The sequence below is a fragment of the Trypanosoma equiperdum genome, assembly GCF_001457755.1.
Source record: "Trypanosoma equiperdum strain OVI genome assembly, contig: ctg_1308, whole genome shotgun sequence".
In the NCBI taxonomy this organism is placed as follows: domain Eukaryota; phylum Euglenozoa; class Kinetoplastea; order Trypanosomatida; family Trypanosomatidae; genus Trypanosoma; species Trypanosoma equiperdum.
In genome coordinates, this window is record NW_027123292.1 from 19,155 (window position 1) to 30,447 (window position 11,293).

The 11,293-nt window shown below is 48.7% G+C and overlaps 3 protein-coding genes and 1 pseudogene across 4 annotated transcripts; all 4 read left to right on the forward strand.

Moving 5' to 3' along the window:
• Nucleotides 1-131: 131 nt before the first annotated feature.
• On the forward strand, nucleotides 132-3,467 carry TEOVI_000747800:pseudogene (annotated as a pseudogene). The gene has a single exon. A coding segment is annotated over exon 1 (3,336 nt).
• Nucleotides 3,468-4,053: 586 nt separating this feature from the next.
• On the forward strand, nucleotides 4,054-6,975 carry TEOVI_000747900 (uncharacterized protein; the record flags this gene model as incomplete). Its single annotated transcript, XM_067221043.1, has 1 exon — nucleotides 4,054-6,975. One exon carries the CDS (start codon nucleotides 4,054-4,056, stop codon nucleotides 6,973-6,975), a length of 2,922 nt encoding a protein of 973 aa, XP_067077144.1.
• A 285-nt stretch (nucleotides 6,976-7,260) lies between these two features.
• TEOVI_000748000 (uncharacterized protein) lies at nucleotides 7,261-7,824 on the forward strand (the record flags this gene model as incomplete). Its single annotated transcript, XM_067221044.1, has 1 exon — nucleotides 7,261-7,824. The coding sequence occupies one exon, from the start codon at nucleotides 7,261-7,263 to the stop codon at nucleotides 7,822-7,824; it is 564 nt and encodes a 187-aa protein (XP_067077145.1).
• Nucleotides 7,825-8,316: 492 nt separating this feature from the next.
• Nucleotides 8,317-10,434, forward strand: TEOVI_000748100 (cAMP response protein 1, putative; the record flags this gene model as incomplete). The annotated part of the gene is made up of 1 exon (XM_067221045.1): nucleotides 8,317-10,434. One exon carries the CDS (start codon nucleotides 8,317-8,319, stop codon nucleotides 10,432-10,434), a length of 2,118 nt encoding a protein of 705 aa, XP_067077146.1.
• Nucleotides 10,435-11,293: the final 859 nt, after the last annotated feature.

The following is an 11,293-nucleotide window of genomic DNA, read 5'->3' on the forward strand; positions in this document are numbered from 1 at the left end:
CGTTGTTTGTTCCTTATGGTCCATCCTTTTCTCTCCCTTTTTTTCTTGCCACGCAGAAGGGTTGAGAAGGCAGTTAAGAACAACAAAACGAAAGGCAGGGGTCACACGCCTAATTCTTGCTGATTAAACACATGTCATCACGAGAAGAACGCAGCTGCCGGATGTGCCACAGCAGCGCCGGGAAATGTGTTAGTCCGTGTTGCTGCGATGGGTCCATCAAATATGTGCATTCGAAGTGTCTTGCACGATGGGTGCGCCACCGCAAGTCGCTGATCTGTGAAGTGTGCGGAACACCGTGTAGGGTCGCAAAGCTCTCAAGTTACTCCATCAGTGCGACTAATTATCGCTGGGTAACGCTTATATGGATTTTCTCAAGAGTTTGGATTCGAGAAAACGCTAGAATACTTTCCATTTCATTGTTGGTGCCCATCTTTTCGTGGCTAACTTTCGTGTTGGAGGGGTCCCTAAAGGGTGCTGGAAGTATATATTCACCTGTCAAAGTAACGTTAACACCCACCCACACGTTGAGTGAATGGGGACCTACAGAAGCTCTGTCATATACAGTGTGGGTCCTTACAAAACTTACTGCAGCTTCAATGTTACTTAAACTTGTACGGGAACACTGGCCCGCTATCGAGCCCTTTGTTAGGGAAGCACCCAACGCGGACGAGCAGGGGAGGCCTGTCCTCGAAGGCCGTGAGGTAAATCAATTGCAAAACTGGCGCACCGACGCCGTCGAAGAGGGGAAAGAGGGCGAATATGATGCGTCTGGAGAGGGAGGTGATGTCGAAGGGGAGCCGATGGTTAGTGCAACATCGGGTCTCATTGTGGAGGTGGCCATGCATCCCAGGGACGATGCGGTTGTTTTACAGGCTATTGAAGCTGCACATAGTGATGCTGGCAAGTCGAAAACGCTCCGAGGAAAATTGAAGGAGGAGTTGCTACACATCGTTCTCCCCTTCTTCTTTCTTAACGTTTTCTGTACCGTATTGTGCGTACTAGCACCGGAGGTGGTGCGCATTAAGATGTGGGAGCTTTGGGTAGCCGTTGACGGTAATTCCCGTGCTTGGGAAGTTGCGGATACCTTATTGGCAACGTTGTCCCCATCGGAGAATGTGGCCCGTATGCGGGGTGCGATGGTCAAGCCACTCATTGAAGCACTGGGTTCTTCAGACCTACTGCATGCCCCTTTATACTTTGCCAGACTGACATTTGTTATTTGGATAGTTGTCTTTGTCATGAAGGGGGTTCGCTGTGTGCCTCTCCGAACTTTCGTACTTGAAGCATTGTCGCTGCTTCGGTGCATCATGGCTGCTCTGGTGCTACCCACCTTCTTCATTCGAACAACAACGCTTTTGGTTCTTTTTTTGTCTATGGACTTCTTTGATGACGACCGGAACGTTGGTATTGCGGAGGATAAAAAGAGGGCGTGGCAGGTAATAACGACTCCCGTATCTGTTAGGCATGAGGATGAGCGCCCAACAACCCTCCTTGTACTGAAGTCGTTGAAGACTGTGTTGGGATCAGAGCGGAGGGAAGTGTGTTTTGATTTCGGGGCAGCGCGGGTGCTTCGAAGTGGAATCAATGCAACGGTCGATCAAGGTGTGACACTGGATGGAGAGGAAGCTGAGGACCCAGTATTATTTTTTCTCTTCGCACTTTCGGTTATTGTTTCCGTGGTGGATATGCCTTCGATGTGGCCGGCAAGTGATGTCATCTTGGCTGTCGTAATTTCTCAGTTTTTCTTTATCGTAGGGTTTGCTACGCGTCTTCCAGGAAGGTGGTTTCGTTGGACTATGCTACATAAGGTTGCATCTGTCACTGGGTTGCGTCAGCTTTGTGCACTTCTTGATTTGTGGGCCCTTCTTCGAGTGTGTGCAGAAATAAATTTCATTGTGGCGGTTATTTGCGGAGGGTTTCTTCCATACGCTTTCGGTGCATATCAATTCTTCTCCCGGAACGACAAGCCGCTGGTGTTGCTGGTAACCCGCAACTTGTTATCATCATTTAGGTGGGCAAAAGGTGTGTTTATGCTGGTAGACGTTTCGCTTAATATCGCGTGGTACGTGGATAGTCGTTTGGGTGACAAGATGGGGGAGCTATTCGATGTCAGGGGCCTGGCGTTGGGGGATGGTATCTCGATCACAGGATTTCTCTCAAAGGCTCTGCGCTGCACGGCTTTTGTTGCATGCAGTTCCATATGTTCTTGCATTTGGATAGGGATATGCCTTGCTCTATTTGACTGCCTGGTGGTCCGCAGCTCATGCTTTGTCGATACCTTCTTTTATGGGTGTCGGTGTATAATAACCGTTTACATGATAAATGACAACGAGGCATGGAGTCGGATGCTGAGCATTGTGGAGCTTCCCTTTAAGGGGGTTCGTCAGTTTACTGAGTGGAAGTGTCGTTGGCTATTTAGTTCATCTTTCGGTATTTGGGCAGGCCCACAGTACGTGGATGGGGTAAATGTTGCTCAGCGAGAATTAACTCTCATTACGGGTATGCCTACTTGGTACACCCATTTGTGTTGTAGCAGAATCATGGTTGCTCTCGACGAATTGCAGCGGAACGCCACAGCCGACGACGCTGAGGTCATCCAACGAGTAGCAATAGAAATTACACCACTCATCCGACGGGAAGAACAAGCATGTACACTGACGGAAGAGCAGATGATGATACTCTTTAGGTGCCTAAAATTTCCTGGCATGGGGCGCCTTCTTACTTTACTATTGGTTGCTGCGTTGTTGCTGCTGGCTCTTCCCTTCATGGTTGGTGCTTGCGTCGTCTCCTCCGTTTTGGCGCTTTTTCTTTCCCCGTCCTGTGTTGTCGCGTCGGGTTTTGTGTGTGGTTTTCTATGGGTTGTGGGCGTGGTGGCAACAGGTACACTCATAATCCTCACTGATAAGCTGAAAAGTGACCTGGGGCCTGTGAGGCTTTACTTTTCCTGTGGTTGTCACCACATGCCACTATTTGAAGCGTTAGCTTTCGCAGTGATGCCTATTTTTATGACGACAACAACATTTATAGTTTTCCCATTTGCGCTGGCGGTAATGGCTTGGCCGCACGTACGGCAAGTCGACTCTTTTGGTGCTTTCTTCATGCGCTTCGATATTGCCACGTTGTGTTTAATCTTTAGGCTGCTGTTGAGATGCTGGACAAGACTATCACCCGCCGTGTTCGCTTTTTTTGGGAGAGTACAGCAAGTGCGCGTACGTAACGACGGTGAGAACAGCAGAGTGGTATCAGCACCTCAAGAAGTGGCTGCTCCCGCTGCAGCGAAACCGGGGGCCAGTGCAGTTTTAATGGTGCGTGAAGCAACTGCTAATATGTGGAAGGGCTGTGTCGATGTGGGTTTCGAGTGCTGTGCAAAACTGTGCTATGTGAGAAACCACATCCTGCGTCGCCTGGTTGAAACTGCGGAAAGCGAAAGCATTGTAGGTGTTGCATTCATCGACAGACCCACGTAGTTGTTTGGGTTGAGCTACCTGCCGGAAGTGGGACGCACAGAGACAACTAACCAACGCAACAAAAAAAGATAACTTTTCTTTGCTCCTTCACATTCTCTTCTATCCCTGTTTTTATTGCTTCATCTGACCCTTTTCTTTCGCGGGGGGAGTAGGGTGATGTTACTCTTGCCCCATCGTTTCTGTTTTTTCCCCGCCCTTTTGTGTCACTTGTCTCAATGGGATGATGGGACTTATCATGTTAGTTACCGTACGTTGTTGTTACTGGTACGGAGGCGCACATGGTTCCGTGTAAACTCTTATGGTTCTTCGTGCCTTCATGTACATCCTTTTTTGTTGGATGGTGCCACCCCCCCACACACACACACACACCAACATTCATCCCCCCTTAACTCTTTTCCACGCTTCTTTTCACCATGCCGCTTGTCAACTGGGAACCGCCCTGTGGTCCGTACTCATGGTTGGCCACTCCCCATTGCATTGGCGTTCGTGTGTGATAATTGGATTATACTAGAGCTGTGGTACATAACATAATTGGTATTTCCTGTCGCGTGACCTTCTCACGGAGCATCCATAACAGGGAATCAATATGGAGGATGAGCAGAGTAGCCTTCGGGACATGATGGACCGCTTGCGGTTCGCCACAGGGAAGGTGGCAGCGGCCCCCGTGCAGGAGGTGACTTCCACCCGCATAGATGAGAAGTGCTTACTTGTCATCCGCCAGGTTCTTTGTCGCCACCCCGCCTTAGTTGCCATCCATAAAACGCGCGATGAGTTGAAGAGGCAGCTGATGGATCAGCTGCAACACACTCTTCAGGTGGAGAACACGGTGGCGGACGATGTGGGTCGAATGTTGGTATGGATGAATGAGACGTCAGAGACACTGGAGATGGAACGGCTCTCTGCGGTGTACAGTGACGTGGAACAAGCGTTTGGCGAGGCCCGCCAGCGGATGCTGGATGATTTAGGAATCGAAGCATTACCGGAATTTTCGCAGTATAGTGTTGGAGACCTCTCACCGTGGAATGTGTTGTTTCCCCTTGTGACGGGACCGCTGCTAACTCTGGATGAATCAAAATACAAGCGGGCGGAGGTGCAACTTCCAAACCCCACGCCATCGATGATAACGGACCTCATTGAGGTAAATAAAAATGTTTACAGTGTTTCATCCTGGATATCACTGCTAAATTCCTTGGATGAGTATCCTATCAACGCGGTCCGGCACGTTTGGCATGCAGCCACCTTTTTCTTTCCGACGAGTGGACCCCTCGTCACGTATTATTTACGTAAGGAAATCAATGAGGTTGCAAAGGGCCGGTACTTGTGGGATGAGCGGCACGAAGACGACGCAAAGGAAACCTATCGTTCGTACTGTCGAGTGTTGAACTGTTTCTTCCGTCACCTTCCACTTTGCTTTAGTGTTGAGCTGTACCGTCTGTTTGTTGATTTCCTGGAGGTTTACATAAAACCGGACGACTCAGGGATGGAAAATGTGTTCACCACCGCGTTGCAACGGGACGTTGGGCATTGTCCAGCGAGTACAGATATATGGAAGAAATTTCTGCGCTGGAAAGGCGACAAGATACTTGACATGTACCAACGGCGTGAGTGGGTGAGGAAGCTGTACATCAGGATGCTTCGCACGCCCCTGCAGGAACTTCAGGAGGTTAAGGAAGACTATGACTACTTCGTGAAGACGGAATACCGGGGCAGACCTCCACCTGAAGGACGAGTGGAAGAGAGGTTTGTGAGGGCGAGAGCTGCCGTGGCGGAGCTCAACAAGTTGATGGGATCGGTTGGTGGTTTTTCGTCTCAAAGCAGCTCGACTCGTAATCTCTTGCCAAAGGCATTGTACCTCCCACGACCCGTTCGGCTGCATGTGGACGGCGCTTTCGACGTGAGGGATGAAAAGGAGGAACACATGCATCGATCCGAGGTGGAGGCGTGGTTAGTATGGTCTACCATCATCGAGCGTGAGAGCAGCACTTCTGCTTACGCAGGCATCGAACTTTTCGGCTACGAACGGGTTCGCTTTTTTCTATTGATGCGGACTAGTATATTCCCTCATGAGCCGTTATGCTGGTGTAATTACGCGGATTTCTGCCTGGAGAAGCAACCGCTTCTATCCGAGAGAGAACGGCGAGTGATGGTGCGAGATGCTCTGGAGAGGGTCTCTTACCTACTACCCGGGAACTTCTACATGCGCGTGGCGTACTGTGATTATATGCTGAACAACCTTGGTGACCCGGAGTGTGCCCACCGCAAAATGAAAGAGCTTCTGATGCAACAACGAAACATGGTCGTGGATTATGTGAAAGGTGAGTCGCTTGCGGGCACTGATGCTGTTGTGTCGGCTCTCGAAAAAGTAACACTTCTCTCCGTAAACTGGATGCGGTGGGGTAGTATAAACCGAGAAGTAACTAATACACAGTTCATACGACTTGTCGCGCGGTTCACAATGCATCGTGTGGATTTTCTTTCTCTCATTATGGGGGTTGTGCGTCGCGCTGTAAGGGAAAGCAAGGACTTCACCCCACGTCGTTGCCAACGGGCGTTTAATACGTTTTGCCACCACTGGATTAGACTGGAGCTCATCCGAAATGGCGCCCTCGTACAGGCGCTTGTGATCCTTGAAAGGTGGAAAGATCACCTTAAGATGTTCGTGAGCTCAGCTAAAGATAAAGGTTGGGATTTGGCCGATTGTGGTGTGGATGAATACTTCACTTCTAGCTGCACAGATATCTGCCATAGCGACGCTTCTGTGGTCTCACAAGTTTTGGGCATTTTGGAAGATTTGAGACTTGCACTTGCTGCCGTTTATTCTTCGCCCGCATCTGGCGATTTCGTCTCGGTTTCGTCACAGGCCATGGATACACTACTCACACAGATAGAAAGCATCCGCAATACCTTCTTCGTTGTGGATGAGGAGGCTAATAGTCTTGCATCGTACTTCAAGCTGCCACTGGATCTGGTCAGCACACGAATTCACGGAGCAACGGTGCCGCTCCAAACCTACGACAACTGCTTATTTACCTCTGAGTGGGCGGGTTTAGAGGAAAGTAGTGCTTTTCACGGACCCACCACTCCGGGTGGTGGCACCGAAAAGAAATTTGTAAACTTTCCGCTTCAGGGTGTAGTTGAAGCCATGCCCGATGACACGTCATGGATGCCGTGTAGAATGAATGATCGTACATCTCGTCTGAGTGGTGAAAAGGCGGATGGCAAGCAGGGAGCCCATACAAATTTGGACATGCGATCGAAGAAGGTTAGCCGCCCCCCGAATAGGCGGGGGCTCGTCACGCGGAGTGTACTCTTGAAAGACCTTACGCTCGCACTTCGAGGCGTTGGAGGATCGTCGACTGTCACCGGAGTTCCTAATGTGAAGAAGATCGAGGATATGGTCAAGGAGAACTTGCCCACCACGTATGAAACGGACCCATTATTTAAGGACAAGGCGGTGGATACTGAGTGGCTGTTGAGGTTATTTGAGAATATCCCCGCACTGTGTTAATGAGCAAAACCCCACAGAAGCAGCGATAAGGATGTGCTTACTTCCGCCTTGAGGGTGGGGTGGTGGGAATCGGAGGGTTTACTTTGTAAGAGTATGGTACGGCGCATTTCCACTGTTGATTCTTAATAATACCGGCGAGTTTCGTAGGTTGTTGTTATGTGCATTCTGTGAGCTCTTTATGTCACCCGTTCTCCCTTTTATTGTTTATTTAGGAAACTGTAAGAGTGTTTGGTTTCTTTTTAGTTGTTGTACTTCCTAGGAGATTCTTGTTCAATTTTTTTCTTCATGCGCCGTAATCCGTCCCTTTTTCGGAGTAAAGTAGAATTTATTTCTCCAAAACCCGAGGGGCCGATTGCATCAAAAGAGTTCAAGTGTATCTCACCGGCTTTATTATACCGCCAGCTTCTCAAACTGTATATACGCAAGTTTGACACGGACCACAAGACTATAGTGGCGGCATGGAAGCAAACCAAGTTTGAATTTTGGTGTCATCGTAATGATTCCCCCGAGGAAGCAGAGCTGCAAAATATCCGCGGCCAGCAAATATATGAAGGTATACGCGCTGGGCTGATTCCTGTGTACAGCAAAGGCAAGTCCAATGAGATGTTCTTCAAGTACGACGCCGACACGCTCAGGGCTTCTCACAATCATATTGACCCGGTGAGTCTTGAGGAGTTCATCCGTCGTTACCACGACAGGATTCGGCCCGAGGATGTGGAGGAGGTGAAGGCGACGCTGAAAAAGTTGGGCCGCTGGAACGGGCCTAACGAACTCAGTGATAGTGATTTGCACCGTGTAAAGCATAAGGTGAAGCGAAAAACTAAGTGCACGGACAATGATGGAGCATAAATTTTACTCACACTCGCTCGTCCCTCCTGCTGCTTGTGTTACACCATATCCAATGGAGGGTTCGTGTGCGGACATTTGATTGGCAGTTGCTGCAAAGGGAGAGTTTGATGCCAGTGAGAGAGGTTCACCACCTCCAAGACAAAAGGCAAACATTATCGTCTTAATCAGTATAACTGGATTCCTGCACATTGAATTTGTAATATTCGGTGCGTTATTTGTTACTCACGTGCACGACTGGCTTTGTGCATCGCCACCATACCATTCATGTAACCGGGGGTTACCCATTTCGTCCATCGGAACTCACTTTCTTGCTCGTATACTTCCTTAGCATTTGCGTTCATCCTACCTTCTTCACTTCTCTTTCTTTCCCCTGCCCTCAGCGTCGGGTAGGCGCGCACGCGCGGCTAACTACAGCGGTACGTAATATTGATAAAACCACAACTGGTGGTTGGCTGGATAAATTTTTAGTAATTCAGAAAAGGGAGGGGAGGGATGGGTAGTTATGAATACCCAGACTACGCTATGGGTGATCATGACTGGCTTCTCACACGAACGGACGTGCCGTCGTGCGATGACATTCTTCAGGGCACTGAGCCTGTCCAACCCTTCACGGTTCCCCCGTTGCCGCCCCAGCGACAAGGCTCGCGACGGTATGCCCAAATAGTGGAGAACATAAATATGAACAGCGTCTTCACGGACTGGGAAAAGAGAGCTATTGTTTCTAGGCTGCGCAGGTGCGAACCGCTGAACGAGGAGAACTTCCTGCGACGGCTCAGTAATGTAAAAGCAAGAAACGAGGTTGAATACCTTGAAAACGTTAGAATGCGTGGCGCCGAGCTTAAGGCTAGAGCACAGAATGAGCTTCGCGCGGCCTACGAACATGAGCGCCCAAGAAGGGAGTACATTTTTAGGCGGCATTTAAATCTGAAGAACGTGTTAATTGAGGAGGTTCGCCAACACCGGGCGGCGAGGTGGTACACAATTATTACATCACATGTTTTCCTCACTGTTCTTATCAAAGAACGGCGCGACTACGAAGCAATGGAGAAGATTAAGTTCCGCCTACTGCCGATTATCAAACGACGGTTGGCCGTGCAGAGGAAACGGATGCTAGCCGCGGAGTTAACGCGGGACAATTTGGACAAAATTCCTTTCCCAACCCCCTCCATTATTCACCGAATGCAGGGTACGTTTTTTGATGGATGGCCAAATAAATTGTTAGAGCAACTGGGACACAAGGCCCGGCCGCTGTATCTGAAGGAGGGCTCGTATTTGATGCATGAAGGAGATGTGGACCGTTGCATGTACATGATCACAGCTGGAACCATTTCGGTGATCATGAACGATCGAGAGAAGGGGAAGAGGCGCATCAAGGAGAATAGCAAAGCCTGTTTTACGCTTTCGCCGCCATGTTATGTGGGCGAGTTTGCTCTCGTGTGTAAGGAGCCGAGAAGTGCGTCGATTATTTGTGAAACCGATGTTGGCGTATGGAGCGTGCCACCCGAGGGGTTCGAGGAGGTCGCCCAACAGTTGAGCCAGGAAATCAAGAGCAAACAGCGGGAAGCAACAGATGTGAGGAGGCGCGCCAATTTGCAGAGGTTTTTCCCTCTGCGTGTGGAATTTCTTCGTAGTTTCCCTTATTTTGTGCAATTCAGCAACGCCGCCCTGGAAAATATTATTAGCAAGGCGGAGCCCATCGTCCTCCACAATAATGATCACCTCTTCTCCAAGTCGGAGCTGGACCCCTCCGCTTACTTCATACAAGATGGCGTTGCTGTTCTCCTGGAGGCAAACGGCAACCAGCGCCTTGTCCCGCGCGGCAGTTGTGTGGGGATATTTGAGTGCGCTTGCAGCGTTAACGAGCGAAAAAAGTGTACCATAATAAGCCAGAACTATTGTGACATCTGGAGGATAAGCCGTGAAGCTCTTATGGATGTTGGAATGAGCGAACCGGCAGCTTTCCTATACTGCCGCGGAGCAGCCAAATCCCATCGTGCGATGGAAGTGGAGAAACCCTGTGCCGTCCCTCGTTCCCTTTCCAAGGACCCTTTCATCCAATTTTGTCTTACGCGCCAGCTAATGATGCGTATGTGGGAGATGAGCGTCCCAACCATTTTCCTCAACGATGAGAAGCTTGTGATTCAGGGACAAAAGTTTCAGCGGTTTGTTATCATACATAGCGGTGTTTGTGAGACGACCATCTCTACCGAGGAGGGGGAATATGCTACGGTGAGGATAACCGTATCCGGTGACGCGTCTCCGGGGGGAGATGTTGTGAGTCCTTATGAAAGCATCTCAAGGCGGAGGTCCCTTGCTGACAAGTTGTTTATTAGTCGAATCTTGGGGGCGTACGAATACGCCTCTCTCAAGACGCACTACACCTACACCGTGACGAGTTACGGCTTGACCGAGGCCTTTCTGGTGGATGTGGCTGCTTTCGAAAAATCAGTGCCTCCGGAATTAAAAGCAATTATGCACAACAACAAGAAATCGCAGGAGTTAATTAGCTTATGTCAGACAGAGCACAATGCGAGTTATCTCACCAATTCAGTTAACCAGAGTTTTGTGCACCTCTACCGCAAGAGCAAAGAGTTCATGGCGAAAAGGTAACAGTGAATAATTGAAAGATGTGAAGCGGACACCCTTTGGAACAGGGCGAGGCGGAACAGAAAAGATGCTAAGGAAGAGAAAAGGAGAAGATGAAATATGTGTGCTGGCATCGAGGGATACAACACTAAGAGGAGAACATCAGCGGTACCTGAGGAAGTGTTTTAGCGCATGGACAAGTGTCAACCGATTCAAAATAATAAAAAGAAAAAAGAAGAGAAGAGAAAACACGCACGTTACGCAGCAGCGGGTTGCATATCAACAAGATAGTCTCTCACTTGTTTTTTGTGTTTTTTGAGCGGTGCCTTTCATCTCATTTCCTCTCTTTTCTCTTCTTTCTCGCCACCCTTCTTCCATATCTTCCCTTCTCGTCACTCCTCCTCACTCACACCCCACACTTCTATGAGATCTTTTTGTTTGTTTGTTAAATCACATTCCTATCATGCTATGTAATGTAGCAAAAGAAAAAAAGAAAAAAATGCATGTGCTTAAATTTTTGCGTGTTAGTTTTTCTCTTCTGCATTGCTGTGTAATTTTATTTATTTATTGTATTGTTATTATTATTAATATATTTGGTTTTTTGATACGGTGTGTGGAGTTCATTTTCTTTGTTCATATTTCGTTGGAGGGAGTTGCCTTATATATTCTTTCCTGAGAAGTAATGGAAGAGAGAGAGGGGGGACAAAGGAGAGGAACGGAAATGGTTTGGTCCGTGTAGAAGAAACCGTTACAGTGTTGTGTTTTTGTTTTTGATGTCCGGTGACTGATTTGGTCCCCGCAATGTATGGGCAGTATGTTATATGTATTATTCACATGTGCACGTATGGTCTATTCAAGGCAATACATATATATATATATATAT